The 23,511-nt window shown below is 39.7% G+C and overlaps 1 protein-coding gene and 1 non-coding gene across 14 annotated transcripts in view; one reads left to right on the top strand and one right to left on the bottom strand.

The window, feature by feature from the left end:
- FN1 (fibronectin 1) overlaps nucleotides 1–23,511 on the bottom strand; it is a 64,713-nt gene that overhangs the window by 19,286 nt on the left and 21,916 nt on the right. For 7 of the 13 annotated variants that reach the window (XM_032479923.1, XM_006184307.3, XM_014558886.2 and 4 more), the window contains exons 14-31: nucleotides 22,622–22,802; nucleotides 22,250–22,426; nucleotides 21,310–21,438; nucleotides 21,118–21,207; nucleotides 20,128–20,322; nucleotides 18,953–19,225; nucleotides 17,377–17,643; nucleotides 13,616–13,710; nucleotides 12,021–12,189; nucleotides 11,490–11,576; nucleotides 9,185–9,376; nucleotides 7,657–7,929; nucleotides 6,352–6,534; nucleotides 4,097–4,186; nucleotides 2,538–2,807; nucleotides 1,714–1,830; nucleotides 796–960; nucleotides 101–256 (exon numbers count right to left, since the gene is read on the bottom strand). In XM_032479923.1, coding sequence (XP_032335814.1) covers nucleotides 101–256; nucleotides 796–960; nucleotides 1,714–1,830; nucleotides 2,538–2,807; nucleotides 4,097–4,186; nucleotides 6,352–6,534; nucleotides 7,657–7,929; nucleotides 9,185–9,376; nucleotides 11,490–11,576; nucleotides 12,021–12,189; nucleotides 13,616–13,710; nucleotides 17,377–17,643; nucleotides 18,953–19,225; nucleotides 20,128–20,322; nucleotides 21,118–21,207; nucleotides 21,310–21,438; nucleotides 22,250–22,426; nucleotides 22,622–22,802 — 3,109 coding nt within the window. The remainder of the gene's footprint in view (nucleotides 1–100; nucleotides 257–795; nucleotides 961–1,713; nucleotides 1,831–2,537; nucleotides 2,808–4,096; nucleotides 4,187–6,351; nucleotides 6,535–7,656; nucleotides 7,930–9,184; nucleotides 9,377–11,489; nucleotides 11,577–12,020; nucleotides 12,190–13,615; nucleotides 13,711–17,376; nucleotides 17,644–18,952; nucleotides 19,226–20,127; nucleotides 20,323–21,117; nucleotides 21,208–21,309; nucleotides 21,439–22,249; nucleotides 22,427–22,621; nucleotides 22,803–23,511) is intronic. The other 6 variants (XM_006184309.3, XM_006184315.3, XM_006184312.3 and 3 more) reach the window with 1 other exon arrangement.
- TRNAN-AUU lies at nucleotides 1,345–1,420 on the top strand. The gene has a single exon. It is a non-coding gene; the product is annotated as a tRNA-Asn (tRNA).

The raw sequence follows: 23,511 nt of genomic DNA, 5'->3' as shown, positions 1-23,511 counted from the left end.
CTATAGTACTCAGAGCCATTTATTTTTAAAAAGCGTATATTTATTTATTATGGTCTTACTCTGTGTATCCTGATGTATGTGAGATGCTGGCTATTCTTACCTGGACCTGCAGTTTTAGTTTTCGATGGTCCTGGGCCATTTTTAGGAGTAGTGGTCACTCGGTAACCAGTAACAGGGGAACTCGAAGGCAGCCACCTGACACTAATGCTGTTGTCCTGAACATCAGTCACTTGCATCTGGGATGGTTTGTCAATTTCTACAAATAAAAAACAAGAGAAACTAATGAAACCCCACTCTATGGGGACAAGACTGGACAAGTCTTTGTCTCTAGTTCTGGTTCAGTGGAATAATCTCTTACTCCTGTCAATGACTCCCAGGGGTTTCTCTTGCAGAAACACAGAGACAGCTTTTGGCAGGTAGTATGTGCATCTTGATACCATTACCTATTTCCAAGGCAGCTGCTTCCTTTACAAAGAAACTACATTTCAAGTAGATGTTTGTCTTCTTACCTTAACAGCTCATTCTTTCATTCATTCATTCACAAAGATTTACTGAACATCTTTTATACTTGTTCTTATATATGCCATAGAACACATCCATTAACAGAACAGACAAAAATCCCTGCCCTTGGTGTGCTTCCTTGTGTTTCTGGCTCAAAACTCTGTTAGCTGTAGCTGCTGCCTTGTCTTATTAAAAAAGAAAATCAGTTCCACAAGGAGGAAAACACTTTGGGAGATCATTGTGAAAACTCTGTGAGTACATAAGCCTGAGTTGTCCCAGAGGAAGGGTCAGTACCTGTTCGGTAATCAATGGAAACGGGCTTGCTGCTTGCAGGGCTGTCCCCACGGCCAGTGACAGCATAAACAGTGATGGTGTAGTCGACTCCGGGTTTAAGGCCACTGATGGTAGCTGTAGACTTGCTTCCTGGCACAGTGAACTCCTGGACAGGACTATTTCCTCCTGTTTGAAAAGGGGTTAATTCAAAGTGTGAGGGGCTGAGAGGCACCTGGGGACTGCTGAGTAACTGAATTAATGTATTGAGAGCAGCAAGTCACACCTTTGCTTATGCCCTTTAAAAGAGGTGCTATTAATACAGCCTGAACAGAAAGTTATATTTATTTATGCCTGTCGTAAGCCTTGATGAGTGTGTAGAAATTGGGAGAAAATTGCAGCTAATGCTATTTTAACATTTCGGCTTTAACGTTGGCAGGTTAACATTAGAAGGGGAGAGGAGGTAAGACCTCAACCCAGGATTGCATATATTGTGTTCCTTTTTCAAATCTAGTGGAATGTATTTATAGTAAACAAAAGTTTGAAAACACAGGAAAGTAAAAGGAAGAATGGGCGGGTAATAGCTCAGTGGTAGAGCACATGCTTATTAGCATGCATGAGGTCCTGGGTTCAAACCCCAGTACCCCCATTAAAAAAAAAAAAAAAGAGGAAGATAAATACAAATTACTTATCATTTTACCATTGATAATATGTTTGTGACTTTACAAGCTCTGCTTTTCCCCTCTAGTATTATACAAATAACTTTTTATCTGAATTTTTGCCACCAGTGAGATCATACATATTTCCCAAGTAGTCTTAGGAAAGACAAGGCTCCACTAAATGGACTTGTCGGTTTCTTTAATGATGTATCTATTGCTGGGCTTTCAGGGTACCCACAACTGAGTACCTGATCAGAGTGGAAGCAGCATTTCGCCAACGCACCTGTTTCTCCATAGGTGATCCTGTAGTACCTCACTGTGACAGCAGGAGCATCCCAGCTGATCAACAGGCTAGTGGGAGTTGCAGCAATGACTTCCAGGTCCCTCGGAACATCAGAAACTAGAAAAACATGGGAAAGTTTTTACATGCGTAACTTTCAAAGATGACCAGATTCACCTTTTGTTCATTTTTCAGATCATTGCCTTTATGATTCTTCCATGTTATCATGTAAATACTATACAAAATTGGCCAAATTAAAATTTATGAATAATGCAAGGTAAGGGGACAATTAAAATCGTGGTAAGATGATTATTTCAAGTTTATTGAAGAGTTTTTTCCCGTCAACTTCTTATTTTGAAAATTTTTAAAACAACATAAAATTCATAAAATAATGTAGTAAACACCCATTTCTTTCCCTTAGGTACTTGCTAGTTGGTGACATCTGCCACATTTCCCTGTCCCTCTTTTTGTTAATTCATTTAAGACTAGAGTACAGATATCAGGATGACACTTCTCCCCTAATTACTTGAGCATCTATCTCTTAAGAACAATGGCACTATTATATTAAAATAATTTTGTTTTTAAGGGAAATTTGAAACAGTGTTTTCTACATTTTGAATAAAACTTTAGTTTTTAGAAATGCATAAATACTTAAATTAGGTGAGAAATTTCTTGGGATAAAGAAATCATCTTCTTTAATATATTCTCATAACCATGACCTAATTCTTTTAAGATGATGACTCTGACAACCCAAAGCTATGTCACAGAAGCTATTGCCTGCATAGGAAAGTCCTCTGAGTTTCTTTGCAGATCAGAAAACAAGTTACCTGTTGATTGTTGGCCTACCAAGGGAGGACTTTCCTCTCTGCCGTTAACAGCGATGATGCTGACCACGTATTCTGTGCCCGGGTTGAGGTTGGTGAGGGTGATGGAATTCCGAGAGGGGGGAACTCGATCTTCTCGAGGTCTTCCAGGCATGTGCTCGGGATGATGGCGAATCTTGAAGCCAGTAATGGGGGCTCGAGGAATCATCCAATGGACAGTGAAAGAGTTGGCAGTGATATCAGAAAAGTCCATGCCAGTTGGGGAATCGAGACCTGTTTTTCCCACCCAGGGGAGAAAGAGAGAAAGGGGGAAAAAAAAGACAGCACCAATTTAGGAAGTGAGGAAGACTGGGAGGGAAAGTAACATAAAACCAATGTCTCCATCTTTTCCCACTAACACAATGAATTGCCATGAACCCCAGGTTATGACGCACTGATTCGAAGCCACACATGAATTTCGAAATCATAAACTGAGTCCGTTCAAAATGGCCAACTCAAGTATTTTTTTCTTTTTTCTTTTGCTAAGTAATCCAAGTGATTTATGCATCACATTTGAAGACAGATGTTTGAGATACTTTGGGAATTGATATTTTCAAATGCGTCAGTGTTCAAGTACTCGTTTCTACCCTGTAAGTGTATCTCTCAAAGTAAGGCAAGATCTGCCTTCTCTCAAGTTAAGTCTTTGGTTCTCAAAAGAAGCTTTCTACCCTCAAGAAGGAGTTGCTGTGTCAACAGGGGGTAAGGATGCCAAACAAAAAACTTTCTAAAACTAAAATAAGACATCACCCTGGACAAATTACAGTGTGGGTAATTCCTCATGAATTGAGAATTCAGTGCACTGAAGAAAAATTAGCAAGAATTTAAAGTTTATCTCAAATTCAAATCACTTAACCTCTCTGGGACTTCCAGCAAATTTTTATTTTAGTTATAACATTCACATATTCTATTCAATAATATATTTAAATCAAACTGAATTACCACAACTTCTTTTTGGAAGCAAGTGGACTATAAGAAATAAATAAATGGCTATATTAAATTATACTTTCTTGAAAGGGAAAAATTAATAGAAACACTCATGTTTAAGAAGGGATATAATATTATGAGAGTCTATTCTACCTCCTTTTAATGACTCTTTCACCAAGTGGAAAATAGAGAGAAACTCGTTGGCTAAGTAAAGGAGGGAAAATATGCAGATGACAGGGACAGTGTTGGGTTGGCCACAGGACAGAGCTGCCTAATGAGAAGGATTGTTCCCATCTCTAATTAATAGAGATTATGAGATATTATTCTTGGGAGTTTTTTTTTAAGATAGACAACAAAGTTTCTGGACTATTTTTAGTCCTCCTGGAAGCAGAGAGTATAATCTTAGTGACTGGAAGCCAGCATCATAGTTGAATAAGGTGTCTTAATTTTTAAGACCAGTGATCAAAAGTAGCAACAAGGCAACAAGCATCACCACTCCCACAAAGACGGGGATGTGTTTTTAGAAGTAGCACTGCATTTTGCTCTTTAAAATTGGTAGGTGGAAGCTACCTGATAAGCATATGGCCCACATGACTTACCCGTTTTCTGTCTCCCTCTAAGAGGAATGCTCTCGTGTTGCTCGTAAACACTGGAGACACTGACTAAATATTCTGTGCCAGGCAGGAGATCTGAAGAGGCAAGTGAGAATTATTTTCAAAATGTGCTTGAAAGAATGAAAAGCCAAAATACCCTTGGGACTATTTCAACTGATAAAATATCCAAGAGTCCAGTCCTATAGCCTATTGACACCCAAGCGAACATTGCTACCTGGAGAGGGGTTGTAAGTAGGTGATGAGGAAGGGTCGCCTTGCCCTGTAGCATCTCTAAGCCCCGCTCTCAATTCCACCTCTGAGAGCGTGACTCAGCCGCATCTGACATAAAACGGAGTGGCTGCAGCACAGTAATATCTCTATCATCCACTTAACTGTTGAGGGCATGTGGTAATGACTGTGGCATTGTGGCTTATCATTTACTCCTCACAATAACCCTAGGAGGTAGTTTGCTACTTGTTAAAGCAGCTTTATTGCCATATAACAAACAGCCAATATTTAAAGTGTATAGTTTAATAGGTTTTAACAAACGTATACACTTGTAAAACCATCGCTGCATTCAAGATCATGAACATACTCATTACCTCCAAAAGTCTGGTTTAAAATTATCCCCACTTTGGAAGTGGGAACACTGAGGCCCAGAAAAGTTATCTTCTTTGGTAGACTTGCCCAAGATCACACAGCAGTTGACCTGAGCCAAGACCAGTGGGTCTTAACAACTAGTTTAGTTTGTAGTTTATAGTTCTGCTGTAGCTGTTTCAGTTTGTAGTTTGTAGTTCTGTTTTTCTTTACTGGAAAAGAGTCATAGTCATCGGGAGTGATTCGTTCTGCCCCATTAAAGTAAGAACAGAATACTCAAAAGAATGGAATACACATTCCTGGGTATCCTCTTCTCTCACTCTGAGGTACCAAAAAAGGTACAGGATAAGGTTTCTAACCTTCAAACTCCTACTCATGAGACCCCGTTTCCCTCTACGCCATCTCCCCTTCTTTAGGGGCTCCTGCAAGTTTTGGAAAAGCACCAGACTAGGAGGTGGGACTCCACTCTCCTTCCTGCTTGGCCGGGGGCAATCTATTTAGTCATTGGTGACCTCAGCTGCTTTATCTGTAACATAGGGTAAAAATGGCTTCTCTCAGGGAAGTAAAACCTTGAGATCCAGAGTAGGATCTGGAATAAGATCTTATGAACAACATGAGACAGGTCTGTGACTAAGGTGGGGCAGATAGTGATCCTAAAGCAGGACCTTCTGTGTTGGGTAACGCTGTGACGACTGATTCCAGAATGCTCCAGAACAGAAACAACAACCCGACTGATATGCAGACCTAAGGATTTCTCGCCCTCAGCCACAAAATGAGGATCCAAGACTACGGTCATGCTGAATTGCCTTTGTTTGTATTTCATCCTCTAAAACGTGTTTGAAAGATGGAGGCTGTTTTCAGACCGTCATTTGATAGTGTACCTAAATGTGAGCTGTTTTCCCCTAACTGAGAAACTCTTGCTATTCTTACATGGGCATTTAACTATTATGGTGAAAATAATGAGAAGCAAAATTTATGTGAAACACAGCACCATGCTGCAGCCTCTTTCTTTAATAAAAGATATCAGTTTCAAAAGGGTAGGAACTAGAAAGAAACAATTTCCATAAATTGTTGTCATTGTTTATTTTAATGTCAGTTGTTTTCTGAATCCTCAGCCATCCGAGAAATCCTGCTCACAGATTCTTTTTGAAGTACAAATTAAATTTCTGGCTCTTTCTTCAAAATAGAATCCTGATCTACCCTGAGTAACCAGTCACTATTTCTAAGTTTTCAAATGCCAAGTAGATGACCTGCTGACACTTCAAGAAAAAAAAAAAAAGGAGAAGAAAAAAAGATGTGGGGACACTATTTTCAATCCCCATTTTTTTCTCTCACTAAATGTTTAGATTTAGTCACATAATTTCTCTTGACATACATTTAATTGCACATACTTATTTGGAAGCAGAACCTGTCTAAAGTCTTTGAACTTCACTGTTGGTGTTTTTCCACTTTGATTTTTTAAAAGCTGTAGATATCAAAGATATATTAAAATAACAACAAACATGATACCTTTCACAATTTACAGAACTGAACGTTAGATTCGGAGTTCAGCCTGCGGTTCTGTTGTGACTGTCTTAATCTTTGTTGCTCCTACCTGAGAACATGGAATTCTTTGCTTGTGTGCTAGCTTAGCATTTACTGGGCACATGCACTCAAGCACTTACTTGTTAAGACCACCGCGTTGTCTGAAGGGGAGATGGACAGCTCTGCCACATCCTCCTCATTTTTCACAGGCGAGTAGCGCACCAGGAGGTTGGTCAGTTCGATGGATGGAGGTGGGGCCCAGGTGACACGCATGGTGTCGGGACCAACATTGGTAAACCGCAGGTCAGTGGGAGGAGGAACAGCTGGTTTCAAATAAGAAAGAAGACTAAGTTAATATAATTTAAGAATTAAAGCAAATAAGAAGAGCTAGAAAAGTAAAACCAGGATTTCATGCATAAAGAAAACGAGTCATAATCATGCAAATAGTCTAAGCTAAATCTAATCTAAATCATAGTGAACTACGGTTAAAAATGAAACACTACACCCGGTACTGCTCTTAGGCCCCTTTAACCTTTCTGCCGTCAATATATTTTAAAGAATAATTTTAAGCCGCTTTCAAAGACATTGATTTTAAGTATATTATTAATACCACTGGTGATTATTTGATCCCAGGCTGAAGAGGCTTAAGTTGCCACACAGCAGAGAGAAACAGAGCGATACTTTCCAAAGAAACACATGCACACAGACAAAAAGACAAGAGGGTCCTAAATTTCCCCCTGACAGGAGTGACTACAGCTACTGGCATGGCTACAATTCCATTCAGTGAATTCTACTTACAAATGAAAAGGCTTCATGCAAATTGGTTCTCAGCATGTTTCTTACCATGCAGGGCAGAGAACCTTTATAATGTTGCATGCTGGTCCCCAGACTGTGGTTAAAGAGGAGTTCTTTGACCTCACCACGTCAATGAAACTTAGAATGTTCCAAAGTTTCTTTTTCTCCTCCCACAAAACAACCTCCTTCTACTCTACCCTAAATTGCAATCGTTTTTTAAACAGTTAAGAAGGAGGATGGCAGAGTTTGTCAGAGTAGAAGGGAGGGTATAATGGTACATTTTGGAAGTACATTTCTTATTAACTGGTGCTCCTGATACAATTTGGTATTAATGTTAGTTTAAAAAAAAAATGCTAGGTCTGCAAATTCAAGCAACTTTTGCCGTTTTGTATTTGATAGACCAGATATCTACATTTCTCTAGCTTTATACCTATTTGTGGCTTGATGAAAGTGTACTTAAGACGACTGCATTTGTCTTTATCCAATCAGATTAGCATAGGTGTTCCATCCTTACCCCTTGATCCACCCTCTCTTAATCTTTGGCAAATTGCTGGCTTTTCCCTTGAAACATCCACGTTTAACCAGAGTGACTGGTGGCAGCATGCAACACCATCATCCATGTCTCAAACACAGAAGTTTTCAAAATTCACCCGTTTGTTGTGTCAGTGTAGTAGGGGCACTCTCTCCGCCATTAATGAGAGTGATAACGCTGATGTCATAGTCAATGCCCGGCTCCAGCCCTGTAACTGTGTAGTATCCTACTGAGGAGTCCACAAAATCTTCAAAAATAGGGATACCTTCTCCTGCCGCAACTACTGTGATGCGGTACCCAATAATGGTGGAAGAGTTTAGCGGGGTCCACCTCAGGCCGATGCTTGAATCGGTTATATCAACAAGGCTTAGGTCAGTGAGTTGGGGCACCTCTATTGAGTTACAAAGCAAAGGAGGGCAAAAGGAAAACAGAGGCAAAAAAGAGGAAAAAATAAAGCAGTGTACATCACGTTACTAGTGGTAAAATTGGTGGTGTTAAAGCAATGATGGTAATATGCAATCTGTTCCAAATTATCTGAAAAGACTTTTTAAGCATCATGAATAATTTGCTTCCCTGGGAGAATAAAACAGGTTATAATACTCCTTTAGAGATTTTTTTTTTTTTTTGGTTTGTTTTTTGAAAATCCCCCAGACAGTAAAGTTTGAACCTCTTAGGTTCTAAAAAATATAGTCCTATTCTGGATGTCAAAACCATTCTTAGAACCTAGACATAATATCTATAGTATCAGTAGTGTTTAAAAAATCTAAAAATTTTTAGTAGAAAAAGAAAGCTTGCATGAAGAGGGTTAAAAAAATTGATTGATGAGTTTTTCTTTTTTTCCCATACAAAAACTCATTATAACATCATGACCATAATGAGAATGCATTATGAATGTATGGTATAAAATGTGCCATTCAAAAGCATATTCAGGTGAAAGACAGGCCTGAGTCCAAGGCCACTGCCAATATTTTGTTCAATTTGTAATCAGTAATTTAATTAGCATTAGTAAAAGCATTCTACCAAATAGTGCAAAGAAGAACACAATGTCCAATGCTTTCATTCAGTCATAATTCAATTTTGGACAAACAACAAACCTATCCCTAGATAGGTCTTTTTAATGTTGTCATTCAGTCCATAAGAAAGAACACCCCAAAGGTGTGACCTTTCTTTGTTTTTCCTTCAACAGCAAGAAGGAATGATCCAAAATGGCAAGATGAAGAACTGAACGTGTCAGCCAAGTGCTATTTCAGTGCCCAGGTATGGAGACTGTAAGATCAGGCACCAATGTACTGATGGGATGCATTTACCATATTACTTTTTGCCTGTCAGTACTGAGTACAGACACATGACATCGTTTTAGTAATATTTCCATGTGAGCGGACAGAGTTAATGCCATGGTTGCCACTCCATTACATACCCATCGCAACAAAGAACATCCCAGTGAAGCACAGACAGTCAAGCAGTGTTAACAGCAAGCATTTGTCCAAATAGTTGCTTTGACCTTCATGGTTTTGGAGCATGTGGATGGGAAGTCAGAATTAAATCCCAAACATTTTTGACACACTCAACCATCCAGGGATTAAGATGTTAATCCCCACTCTTACTGCAACTGCCACTCTGAGGATAACAGCTTATTTTTCCATTACCTGGGATGATGGTATCAGAGATAGGGACACTTTCCTTGTCATCTTTGACTGTGTAAACACTGACATTGTACTCCAGGCCAGGACTCAGGTTTTCAAAAGTACATGAACTCTGATCTGCGTGGACCACTTCTTCCAAAGAATATCCCTGCTGGCCGTTTGTAGGTGTGGTGGTAATTCTATAACCAGTGATGTCTGGAGAAAACAGAAAGGAGGAAGTTACTGCACAGAACTTTTGCAACCCAGAGCCTATTAAACTAATCTGCAAGGATGAATCCTTGAAGGGGAATGGGGAAAGGACCAGCATTTACATACTGAAGACTCTACCTATTGTCATTCAGTGCTTATAGCAACCCTTGGAGGCAGGTATTAACATTCTCAGTTTAAAGAGTATCTTGGAAAAGAAAAATGATTACCAAAGGTTTTTTCTGTCTCCAAATTGCATGCTCCTTCTACCACTCTACCCTGCTTTTCCTTAATGGAGCATTTGCAGGGCAGCTGAAGAATATTCTATTTTACCTGCTTGGTAAGGAAAGGCTTTCACCCTTAAGGCACATTCCCCAGAATGGGCTCTCCTAATTTACAAGGTCTGAACCTATGGGATTCACTGGAAGGGAGAAAGGAAAGGAGAAACAATGAAAAACAAAAGTGTCTCTACTTATTCTAGAGAATGAATATTAACTGTTAAAGTCTTCAGGAGTCACAGAAATCAGGCAGTAAGGGGGTTGAGGGGGAGTAGAGAGACATATAAATTACAAAAGCAAAAACAAAAACCAATGATAACCTGAGAGTCACAGGGGCAGACTAAAAGTAAAATGAAAAAGTATATTTAAGTTAAACTTACTAAAGAGCAAGAAAATGATGGTATACTTTGTCATTAGGAACAGGGTGAACACTAGAGTGGTCTATACAAGGAAATCCAACTGGATGGGAAATAAATGTCTGGGTCATTACACTTGCTAGTGACCATCCCGATGGACAGGCTAGGCCGTCCATTAAGACTAAATATTAACCATCCAGCTTCTGACAAGCATGAAACTTGCCAACTTGCAAGTTTCAAATGTAGAGTAATTTAGCTGGAAATAGTGTCATTTTGGCTTAAATGATGTTTCCAAAGATAATGAAAATGTCACCAAAATCACTTTACTTCAGAGCAGGATTAAAAAGGATACTTTCAGCTCACTTTATTGGATGTGACTACACATATTGATCAGATTTAGAGATAATTGTCTTAGCTGTGTGCCCAAGCAAAGGTAAGAATTGTTTTTTTTTTTAAAGTCAGAATAAAAACAGAAACAGTGAACAAATAAACTAAATATAGTCCTCTAATTAATAAGTATATCAGTCACAGATATAATCAATATCAGTTTGAATTTCTGTTTTTGTTTCATTTAGAATTTTCTCAATAATGAGTATCCTGATATCTCACTAGTGATTCCCCCCTTGTAACCATATTAACTGTTTTAGTTACCATTTCTCATTTAAAGAGACTTTCACAAAGATCAGGAATATCTAAAATTTCTCTTGACATTGCCCTGGTACACCATGATTCCTGAATATTGCTATAGGTATCTTAAAACATTTTAGGATTTTATAGATATTTTTTAATATGTGTAAACAAAAAGTTTAGATAAAAATTTTATTCAAAGCATTAAAAATAGTCACGGAATGCTGTTTAGCCAAATTTCTCAGCACTGAGTATCAGTAAAACAAACTAGCCGTTAAGATCCAATACATGATGGGTGTGAGAATGAGTCTGAACACACAAGTACAATCCCAGTTCTGTCACACTTAAAATTGGTGACTGTGGGTAGGTCAGTTTTTTCTGCCTCAGTTTTCTAATTCTGTAAAATGGGAGTCATTTCTACCTTTATTCACCCTTAGATTTTTGTAGTGCAACTTATGACAAAATATTTGTGAAATATCTAAGTGTACTGAACAATAAAGTTAGAATCTATGATAACTCACAAAAGGAAAATTAGATAGTATAACTTTGTTTGGCATTTGCATGGCAATTTTGAATGCCACTGAGCAAAAGACACTTCCCAGAATGCTCTTCCTCAGCCCTCATGGTTCCCTGTAGCTCAATAACACTCTGCCTTGTTGTCTTTCTTGTGACTTAAACAAACGTGCAGTAAAACACCCTACATGTAACTCTTAGATGTACACTCATGTACTCCTGTATTTTTTATGGAGAGCAAGGTACTTATACTTTTGATCCTATCATTCTCTGATAGGAATACAGTTTCTAAACTTTGTCTTGGAAAGGCAGTGCGTATACTTGCCCTCTGACACACTTCAGGCTTACCTGGGGTGGTACTCCTCTCCCAGGAGACAGTGAGCACTCCAGTGTCGGGGTTTGCCTCCAGGTGCAGGTTCGTTGGTGGAGACAGTGCTAGGGCGAAAAAAGAATTTAACACAAAGTATTTGAGCTATGAAATGTTTCCCTCCCACCCTTCCTTCTTTCCTTCCTTCCTTTGTTCCTTCCAGAATTAGTAAAAAATAAAGAAGTTGTACTATGAAACCATTCTGGACAGCAATTCTTTGAGAGGATTTTTTTTCCCCAATTTATTGTTTTGCAACCCTGTTGAAATTTGTTTCTGTCTTGCCAGCTCATAAATATTTTTGACATGGAAAGAACACTTGCAATGCCATGGAATAGATGACGTGAGTTGAACTTGCTACTCCAAATTTGGAAATAGCTAATAATATAAGTAGGGATGGAATCTTTCCCCTGTGTCATTATAAGTCAAAAGTGATATCACTATCAGTTATTTTTTAAAAGTGGAACAGTTTTAAAAACTAAAGGAAAAGAAAAGAGGCAAAGAAGTCCTCTTACGCGTCACTACTTTCTTCACGATTGGGGTGTCCCTCTCTTGCCCATCTCTCAGGACTGAGATGGTGTACACGTATTCCACGCCTGGTGTCAGGCCAGATACAACGATGCTTCCTGAGTCTGAAGTCACTTCTCGTGGTGCTTCCCCTCCCTGGCTTGGTCGTACACCCAGCTAGAAGAAGGAAAGCAAAATAAACACCAAGAGCTGGGCCACTGCTGAGAGGTTGTGGTTACGCCTTGCATAATGTGAACTCCTTAGGACCTGTACTCCGCTTTCAGCTGGGGATGAGTTAGGGCCTTACTTTAGCTCTATTAAATAATTTAGCTGGAAATTCCCTGGAATGAGCTTGGGGGTGGGGTGGGGGAAAGAGTAGTGTAAGTTAGGGGAAGTATCTTCCAAAACAAAGTTAAGGTAGCTTGTAACGGAAAGTTCCAGAGAAATGTCATTGCATACTGTTTTGCTTGATAAATAACCTCCTGATACAAACGAAGTACATAGGAACCTTGGGCCACATGGCAGTTCATTTATTATTTTCTTTTTCCTGGAAGAAATCCTCTAGTTCTCTCTTTAATGAGTTACTGACACTCAACTTAAAGGTACCAGCCCCTGTAACATTGTGCTTCAAAAACACTCCTTCTGAAGAAGTATGTTCATTGCTTCAACTGCAGGATATGTTACAAAAGAAGAATTAAAAGCAATGTGCCCAGAATTTTCAATCCTTAGTATTTTATTTCAAAAACCTAGGTAATACTGTGCATCAAACATCGTTCAACTCTAGAGACATTCTTAGTATGTTACAAGGCTTCTGAAAGAATGACACTATTAAGGGAAATTTAAAAGGTATACTGCCAATCTTCAGAAAGGGTTTCTCTATATTTAAGTAGCATAATCATCAATATGCCATTTGCATATTTTTCAAAAGAAGTGGTTTTTGATGCATTTTTTTTAACAAGGAACCATGAGGATTTAGTCTTGATTTTCAATTATAATAAATATTTCTCTCCCCACATTCTAAATGCCAGAGAAAGGAATTCATTTTTTAAACACATTCATTTGTTTATTCATCACTTCCCTGGTACCATTACTTTAAAGAATGAATCCAGATTATCTAGAGGGAAGACCTTAATCTTAACTTCCATTAAGCAATTCACCCAAGGGGCTTTGAACAAGTTGAGATGAAACTGACTGGATGAAATGTGATTTTTAAGTGACTCTGAGTTTAATTGGTCTCCTTAAATTGGTTTTTGTGAACTTGTTGATATCCGTTTAGAACAACACAACAAATAGAGTTTCCCTATATATTTTTAAATGTAGTTCCCTGGGGGAAAGAATAGAGAAAATAAGATAACAATAACTAACAGTTCGGGACTAACGTTTTCTTCTTTGCAAAGCACCGGCACTGCCCCAGTCCATCCTTCCAGCAACTCAGGGAGGCAGACGTGTTGTGATGCCTTGACAATGTGATCAGGGAGGTACGCACAGAAGCAGGATACAACCCAAATCTCCTGACTCCTGAACATCCTATTTCAACCACATCTAGAAGCATGAGGGCACCTCAGGGCTGTGTCACAAGAGATTAGGAACATCTGCAATTTACCTTAAAACCGATCCTTGGAGCAGGCGTCCATGTAATCACAATCGTGGTCTCTGTCACCTCTGTGTTGTAAGGTGGAATGGAGCCCAGGGGCTGTACTGTGAAATGGAATCAAGGCACGTGTTCAAACCTCAGAATCACAGATGATGGTACAGAAAGTAGATAACAAATACTTTTATCAAGAACAGCACTTTAGTCGCTAATGGATCCAGAAGGTAACATATATGAAAATCTGGAGTAGGGCAGTGCTTCTCAATCTTTCCCATGCCATACAGATCATCTGAGATCTGGCTAAAATGCAGATTCTGAGATTTTTTTGGCAGGGTAGGAGGGGTAATTAAGTTTATTTATTTATTTATAGAGAAGGTACTGGGGATTGAACCCAGGACCTTGTGCATGCTAAGCATGTGCTCTACCACTCGAGCTATACCCTCCCCTCTTAAAATGCAGATTTCGATTCTGCAGGTCCACATGGGGTTAGGTAGTCTGCATTTCTGTAACACCAACGTTGTCGGTGTGTGAATGAAATTTGAGTGACAAGGGGGCTGGATGATCTCAGAGGATCCTTTCAACTCCTTGGATTCTAGAATTTGTGTCTTTCATCATGTTTGGGACTTGAGTTTGATGACAATAGCTTTCCCTATATTGTCAGTACAGAATCCCATGTAAATGTAAAACTGGTCACCACAAACTGATTATCACTCTACTTCTTAATCATTATTTTGAGAACAATGTTAAATTATAGATGATTATCTTACAAATAGCTTTCTGCTGATTCCTTCCATAATGATGACCAATTATTTTTGGTTGCAAAAAAGGTGCCGTAGGAAAGGTAAACAAAATCTGTCATCATGGAAGCACTTAGACATTCTAAAGATTCTTTCCTTAAACGTGTGATTTGAATAATCACACTGCAGAAATTTAGTATTCTGCCACTGGAATTAGGAATGATAATAAAAGTTTATCTTGAGTCTCCTAGCATCCTGACATCACTGTTATTTCTTAGTGAAAACAGTACTTTAAAAATACAATAAAAAGGGAAGAAAAAGAGCATGTGAACACAAAGTTGAAAGAGAGATTGTCAACAGTCTTACAAATCTTAACAGACATTCAGAATCTATAAACTGTAATTGGTTGAACAACTAAATCTTGTAGTAAGGATTACAAGCATTTTGATAACTGGCTGCTATGGGAAAGGTGAGGGCTTAGAAGCCAAGACATTTGTGTTGGTTAGTCAAATGTAAGGCTTTCAAGTGTGTGGATGGACTTGGTCATAGTTTGTGCCTTCAATCCCTTCCTTTTTATGTCCCAACCAAATTCTGTGTCCACTGGTTAAAAACCTAGTAGATGCATTTATGCTAAATTATGCATGGCTGGTGAGACAAAGACTCATCCTCCAGAGCTCCAGTCAATTGTTTCAGCCCCACCATTACAATTCTTTTGTTGTTTTTCAGGCTGGATTTTCACATGCAATTTCTAAAAATTATTTAAAAAATACTGTTGTTTGAAAAAATTAACTCTGTGTGGGGGCCACTTTGTGATGACTGCTCTAATGGCTGGACTGACATTCTACTGGTTGAGAGAGGCGGTTCCTAAGTATATGATGATTTTGATGGTGTTTTCAGGGTAATTGGGATAGGTGACCGGTGATGCTGTCCAAGAGTCTCCGAAATCATACACCACTTGGCTGCTACTGACTTTGCTAAAATGCCATGGACAGCCCTGGGTGACCATGTTAAGGGCCACAAGAAACAATTCAGAGAGCAGTCAGCTTCTTTCACTGAACATCTGCATTTGTTTTTGTTTTTGTTTTTGTTTTGTTTTTTTTCCACAAATTACATTCTCCTCAACTGTGCTGGGCTTTAAGATTGGGTCTTCTCTATGGCTTGAGCCAGCCAGCTAGAATCTTCCAAAGTTTAAGACGATGCTCTCTGCCTGGGAAGGCCATTACAGAAAAATCTCCAAACCACAAACCCACAGACTGATGTCAAACAGAGGGAGTGACTGTAAGTATGAGCTATGGATTCTGGCAGGTCTTGTTGGGTGAAGGACAGTCTGGATATTCAAAAAAAACAAAAAACAAAAACAGAACAAAACTGCCCTATTTATAAAGGAGTAAGCTGAATTTTCCCCAGAAACAGCTCTCCCAAACCCGCTGCCATATACCTGTAAGAATTTAGCATAAGTTTTAAAACCCAGAAAAGTTATTCCCAGAATTCAGCTTGGTAACAGGAAAAAGCTACAGAAACTTAAAGCAACTTCAAAGATATGCAAGCCCTGCTGATGTTTATGGCCTCAGAGAATACTTGAAGCTCAAATGAAGCTGTAGAACTCCCTGCTTAAGACGGTTTATTTAAATCTAAGCTTGGTTGAGCTGCTCTGCAATCATCTATTCAACAAATATTTTTTGAAAGTATACTCTGTGCAAGGCTCCTTGTTCCCCTTTATCTAATAAAATCAGTTCTATCAGTTAATTCACATATAATTGTATTTTTATAAATGTATGGTGCAGACAATAAAATAACATGCCCAATATATCAGTCTCCAAAAGTACTTGAAATAAGTCCATATTGACTCACCCCAATCCACTTAATTATTGTTAGTATGATTAAAAATGCTTTTTTCTTTTATAAGCACTCCAACAAAAGAAACTATATGAAATATGTCTCATGTTAAAAAGTAAAAATGATGCTATATAGAATTACATGTGTTCAGTAAAAGATTAAATCTACTGAAATCTCCATTCTAATGCAGTGAAAGTTATCTGTAAGAAATAGATATTTACAAGAAGTCAAAGACATTGATTTCATGTTAATAGTTTTTAGAGTATCTCAGTAACATATAATATAAAAGAGCAAAATTTAAAGGTTAACTTACAGATAAAAAGCAGATTTTACTTGCTTATGATTAGCAATTACTTAGGGAGAAAAACTAGCCAGACTTTATACACCAAATTTAAATGGAAATAAAATTTTGGTGACTTATGAATCCCATAGCAATTTACAAACTAAATTTACAGTCACTTTTTGAATGCTTTTTAACACTGATTTTTAAAATTAGCCAGAGTAAGATTTGTTCAAAGCTTTTAGGAAATTGCAAGCTAGTTCACAGTTGCAATATATGCTGACAAAGTGTCATGTAAGGTCCTTCTCTAATTCAAAATGTCAAGTTAAAAATAACAATTAATGCTTATCTAGAAATTATGGGTCTCATAATTCTTTGTAATGTAAATGAGGATACATTTAACAGAATTCAATTTATGAATACAGTCTTCTATTGTGATGTAGATATATAAGAGATTTAAGGCCACCTCCTGTACAATGTTGAGCAAAAGAACAGAAATGACAAAAAATTACTGTCAGTATTTTTCCTTCTGTAGAATTTCGAGAGTACTTTAAGATTAAAAAAAAAAAAAAAAAACCCAGCTAGTCTGTTCTGCAGAAGTACTTTAATCCGCTGTAGTCAACACTTGTAAAGAAATCATTTCCTCAGCTTCTTGTCCTGTTGGTTTCTGTTCAGCTGGTAGATGTTTTTGTTCCACGTTTTTATTGCTCTCATTTGATACCCAAAGGATTAGGATGTAGACGTAGGGGCTGATTTTTTTCTTGCCTTAACTAGTATTTGGTAAATTCACTGAATACAGTAGCCTTCAATTTGCAAATAACTGGGTGTTTTAAACCATGTTACTCAAAGTGCTGGTCCAGGAGGTAAGAGGTAAAAACTTGTGGCCATCACTAAGAAAAGACAGTTAAATTTTGACTCACGAGTGGTGAAGACCCCAGTGGCCCTGGGGCTCTGCTGGTTGCCTTTCACAGCCACGAGCGTTGCCGCATACTCAGAGCCAGGCTGCAGGTTCCTGAGGGGGTACTGTGAGGCCGAGGGCCCCACGTTGTACTGCTTGGGCTGGCCTCCCCGGGTCAGGCCCACGGTCAGTCGGTACCCAGCTATCCGGGCACGAGGTGGAGTCCAGGTCACTATGACGGTGGAGTCAGTCTCATTGACAAACCGGAGGTTCGTGGGAGCATCCAATTCTAGAAAATTCAAGAAATAGTTGAGCCTTAGTAATTATACTGAAACCCTAAAGCTTGACTGAATTTTCTAAGTGCTTTCTTCTCAAGATTGAAACTAAGGAGCGATCAAAACCTTGGAAATATTGAGCCATGAAGAGACTGACTGCTAGAGAGAAATTTGCAAATGTCTGTGTCAGTCATGAGAAATTGCTCACCATTTTTCTTTGACTTTGATCCTGTGGAAAGTCTAATTTTCCCAGCATGACTTTCCCATCACCCTCAGAAATTACACTAACATTACAGAGATGGCATTTGAAACAAAGCCAAAAACAAACACTTGTGAAGCCACAGTCTTCTCTGCTCTGAGCCAAACAGGTTACGAGAGATAGGCCCACTAAGACGAGGGCAAGAAGACAGCTCCACATGGAACAAGAGCAATATTCTGTGCATTTATTCAATGAATAGTCTTTTACTGGAAACATAAATGTTCTTTTCACATAATTCAGATGAGACAATAATTATAACCTATACTCAGAACCTCAGATTGATGGCAAGACCCTGGTGAGTCTACACTATCAGAAACAACCCCTTAAATTGTGGGTTTTCTTCCTGAGTGTGGTAACAGGCAGTTTCCCTACAATCATTTAAAACACTTGTCAGAGGGAGGAAAGGTTTAAGAGGTAGTCAAGTATAGCAATTGGAAACATGGGCTTTGGTGTCAAAAAGACACAGGTCTATGAGGATCCAGCTCCATCACTTCCTAGATCTCTGATCCTACAAGTTGCAGAACGTTTGATGAACTTCAGTTTCTTCATGTAGAGCACAGGGATAATAATGAGGTCTTCCCCGTTAGCTCAGAATGCGGATTAAACATGCAGATAATGCTTGCAAACAACTGAGCAGAAGACCTGGTACTTTAATAAGCACTACATGTTTTAGCAATTATTATTTGTAAATAATTCTACTAGAAAAGGATTAAGTGATGACATTTAAAATTTGATCTAGGTATATTTAGTTACATAAAAATGTGCTCAAATTTTCAATCCATGTCTCCCTTTGCAAGGAAAATTAGGTTCTCTTAAGATTTCTCTCGCTGCCACTGCTCTGGCTATTTGGGAAGCAGGTTACCATTTAGTCTCCATGGAGCTTGTCTAAGTTCTGTTTTCAAGCTTAACGTACTTGGTGTCTACTCTACACTCCCCCTACCCCCTGAGTATTTTCCTGTTTCTGACTGTGAAGCTGGGAGTGAATGGCCTGCTGCCCATTCATCACAGGACAGAAGTGAGGGTGGGGAGTGTGGGGTGGAGGTGAAGTCTGCAGCAGGACATACTGGTCGTCTGCTGTGCCGTCAGAGGCTTGCTCTCCCTCCCGTGGTGCAAGGCAAAGACTTTGAAGAGGTAGGTGACCCCGGGGGACAGCCCGGTGACTTCCACAAAGGTGTTCCTGCTGATGGGCAGCCTCTGGCCATGCTCCCCAGGCAGGTTGACAGGGATCACGTCCACGCGGTAACCGGTCACCGGGCTCTCGGGGGGTGTCCACATGATGGTGATCTTCACGTCCGTCACCTCCACAAACTGCAGGTCCCTGGGAGGCGGGACTTTATCTAACAGACAAGAGCCAACCAGTCATTCACAATTCCTGCCAAGGACTATTATTATTCTTTTAAATCACTTTATTTGTTTGTTTGTTTTCAGGGGGAGGTAATTAGGTTAATTAATTAATTGTAATGGTGTACTGGGGATTGAATCCAGGACCTCATGCATGCTAAGCACACACTCCACCACTGAGCTATACCCTCCCCTTTGTGAAGGATTATTTTTAAAAAGTCAATTTCCTGGATATGTATAAAGCAATTCATTGAGCCTCTCATTCCAGAACAATGCTGTTTTATCTCTTAATCAAAGAATATGCTTTTTTGAGGGTTATATTTTTACAATTCAATCATACGGCTTACATACGACATTTGAAGCTTTTATGTAAAATATGTAGGCAAGCAGATGAGTTTCCAACATATGAAGTGTCCTTTTGAGGGGTTTAAAATTAACATACCAACCTCCCCCCAAAAGAGCTCTTTCTATGACAACAGGGAAAAATGTGGTGGTTTTTATTTTACTAAATCATTTTACCATACTTGAGAGCAAGAGATAAACTGACCCTTAGGTTTCTGGGGAAAAATATGAAGACTTTATGGTGTCAATTTTTAATCAGGAAGGCCAATAGCCAGCTTTGATAAGTTACTTTACAGTGAGGATATTTCAGCTACATTGCATATGTTTAGGGATAGACTAATCTATGACTACTTTCATATAAGAACTGTTGACAGAGATAAAACCACCCTCCCACAGAGACAATTATTCTTTCTTCTTACACGTCTGCTCCTCCCCAGCAGGTTCATGGAATGAACACAAGCCAGTCAGTTTTGTTCCTCCAGCAAAAAGGAGGTTAAAGATGTTACCTTGTAAAGCCTTAAGAGATAAGACACCACAGGAAACGTCTTCAAGTTACCTGAACGCGGGACGCCAGTGGTTTCCTGTTGGATGAAAACAGGAGTACTTTCTTGATTTTCTTCCACAGCGTAGATAGTGATGTTATACTGAACACCAGGTTGCAAGTCACTGAGAGTGACGGAGTTGGCAGTTTCAGGAAGGTTGAGTTCGGTACTACTGCCTTCTATGGATGGGGAATAGACGATCCTGTATCCTGTGGATTCAGGGAAAAAAGTAAGATACGCTGATGAAACAGAGGTTTCAAAAGGCATAAATCCCCCTTTTCTAATAGCCCTTAGCATCTTGCTGGACTAGTTAAGAACGAGTGTTTCTTTTTGACTCTTTCAATATTGCTACTTCTTATAAGGACTGTTCATATAAAATAAGAACAGTCATGCAAAACTTTTTAATAATAAATATCATCCTTGAAAACCCAAGATCCTTAATAAATGTCTATTAGAGAAGCCAGGAGGTGAGAAGATTGGTATTAAGCCAATTTCTTGTCTTTGAGCTCTGGACGATGGAAGCAATTAATGAACCACTCTGAGCACAAAGCTGTCTAGCACGTCTGTGTCTTTTAGGAACTTCAGGGACAGCTGAATCACCTAATGAGCTAAGAAGGCAACTTGGCTGCCTCTTCAAGAATAAATCTTAGAGTGAGGTTTTCAGAAAAATCCTTCCTCTTGTACCACAGCAATGCCTGGTGGTGTAATAAGTCGGAGAGCTGGCTTTAGAGGTTTGTGTGTGCGACTGTGTGTGTTTGTTTCGTGTGTATGAAAGAGGTCGAAAAACAGATTCAAGGGGAAATGATCCCTGAGAAAGTCGGGCTGTAAAGACTTAGCATTCCACACACACACACACACACACACACATACACACATCTCTACCCTGATGTAGTAATTATAAAGGAAATTTAAGTGATTTTCCTGCCCACAGATCAGAATCTGCTCCCTGAACTTTTACTACATCAAGATGAACACAAGAGCCAAGAGGAGGCAGCTAAGCTGACCTGTGATGGGTGCCTGGGGTCTTCGCCAGCTAATGACAATCGAGGTGTCATTAACTTGGTCCACGGTAGGGTCAGGAGGAGCATCAGGTGCTAACAAAAGAAAGAAAAAAAGACGTGAGAAAAACAGGAAATACTGCCACAAGTCTGTTTTACAGGAAAAAGATTCTTTCAGCCCACACAGCACACGTGTACCTGTTGTCTGTGAAGTAGACAGGATCAAACTCTGCTCTCCTTCCTCGGATATCTGGTAGACATTCACAATGTACTTGCGGCCGGGAAGCAAGTCAGGAATGTTCACAGAAGTGGCTGTGCTGGGAAGATCTTTAAAATAATAGGGAAAGGTTACTATCAGAGCGTACCAATCCCTCGAATGACTCCACAGCCTCTGAGAATATTTTAAAAACTAGATATTCATGGTGGGGGAGCAGGGAGAGACCAGAAGGAGCTGTACTAGTTGAGCATCAATAATTATCAATGCACTATGAGATAATTTTTCCTTTTTCCCCCTTTTCCCAAATTTTTTCTCTAAAGATGTATAATTTTAATTCACCCCCAGATTTGTAAATACAGCCCTCTGTAGTTAGAAGTCAGTTGTTATGGGTGGGGGAGGGTGGGGAGGCGGGTAGGAAGGCTGTTCTTTTTCTTAATCTGGGTCCTGATCATGTGGGCGTGTTCACTTTATAAAAATTCATTGAGCTCTACGTTTATGATCTGTGCACTTTTCAGTATGTATATTACTCCACAATAAAGTTTTTAAAAGGCCCCTAAACATGAGAATTTGAAAAGCATGAATGAGAGTAGTGTGCCTCCCCCAAAGCTAACATTTTCCACCACAGCCCTCCTGCTGGCGATTGCTTCCAGGAAGAAAACACTTTTGTTGTATGGACCTGCGCCTGGGCAAACGCATAATGCAGCTCCCACCAGGGACCAGGAAAGCAAGCGTGGCTGAGGAAAAACCCAGCTCAGTGCTAAAAAGGGTAAGTTGTTTTCTGTCCTCACATTGGAGGATCGTTTGTCCAGTCTGAGCTGTCAACTAGTTCCAAACCTCCCCGGCCGCCTGCCTGGATGTCCCCCAGGGCCAGCCCCACGCAGGGGTCCCCAGCAGCTTGTCCTGACAGCACGTGGAGCTCACCCAGGTACTGTGGCTCGTCTCCCTCCTCACTCAGCTCATACTCCACCAGGAATCCGGACACGGTGTCAGAAGCCGAGACCCAGGAGACCACAAAGCTGCTGGCTGTGATTTCAGTCACCGATTCAGAAGTGGCCACCACAGGAGACAAGGGTGTTGTCTCTCCCGTCACCGTGTTGCCTAGAGAGTCACAGATAGGGGACAGACAGCCTTCAGGCATCGAGAAAATGTACTACTGCTATCTCTAGAACATCATTTTAAAAAAATCATGGGTGCTATCCATGGAGGACTATGAGTTGAGAAGGAAAACACTTCCTTGGGGAGCCCAGCTCTGAGGCAAGCAGTCCTGGACGCGGGGATGGCTGGGGGACGTACTGGTCACCGCTGAGCTGGTGCTGGTGGTGGTGAAGTCGAAGCGTGTCAGCTCTCTGTGGCCGTAGTGCTGGACACTGATGAGCTGGCCCTCGTAGATCACACCTGGCCGCAGGCCTTTGATGGTGTATGAGTTTAAGTGGCCCGGAATCGTGGCTTCCTTCCAACGGCCTGGAGAGTTTTTCTAAAAATATAAGTAAAAAGAAAAAAAAAATCACACGCGTATTCACAAAGATGAACATTCAGAGATGAGGTGGAGTATTTGAAGAATGAGGGGCCTATGCAGCTCCATTTTGGAGAAAAATCATGGAAAATGGTAATCAGAATAGGAACCTGTAGCAAAATTTGTTAACATTACTAATGATGATTATTAAACCTAATATTTACTGATAGCTTACAACGTACCATGCTCTGTGCTGTTTTACTGGCATTTTCCCATTTAATCTTCCATCTCCCCATCCTCCAAGTTAAGGATCTTATCACCCTGATTTTATAGATGCAGAAACAGAATTATGTGACAAGCCCAAGGTTACACTGTCGGAGGCCCTGGGCACCTTCGTTTTTGCTAGTTTAATTAATACCAGCAACACAATATGATGAAGCCAAGTTTTGTGTTTCCCTATTTTTTAAACTCTGTAATGAACAGAGATATAGTCCTCTCTGAAATGGGAAAAGACCATATGTTGTATCACTTGGTGGGATACAATTCAAGTTTCTTGCTGACAGTCAAAGGCATAATATTCCCTTGTGACTCAGTTCTTGGGGCCATGACATACAAGGTTTAACTGCTCTGGTTTTGTGACTCATTCTTGGACATGAACTATCCCATCAAAAGTGGTTAGCCAACTTTGGGCAAGACTGCAGAAGAATATGATTTCAGTTTATTTAATCTT

Source organism: Camelus ferus, chromosome 5 (genome assembly GCF_009834535.1).
Source record: "Camelus ferus isolate YT-003-E chromosome 5, BCGSAC_Cfer_1.0, whole genome shotgun sequence".
Classification (NCBI taxonomy): domain Eukaryota; kingdom Metazoa; phylum Chordata; class Mammalia; order Artiodactyla; family Camelidae; genus Camelus; species Camelus ferus.
Note: the sequence above shows the minus strand (reverse complement) of the source record. Positions and strands in the feature narration are given on the sequence as shown.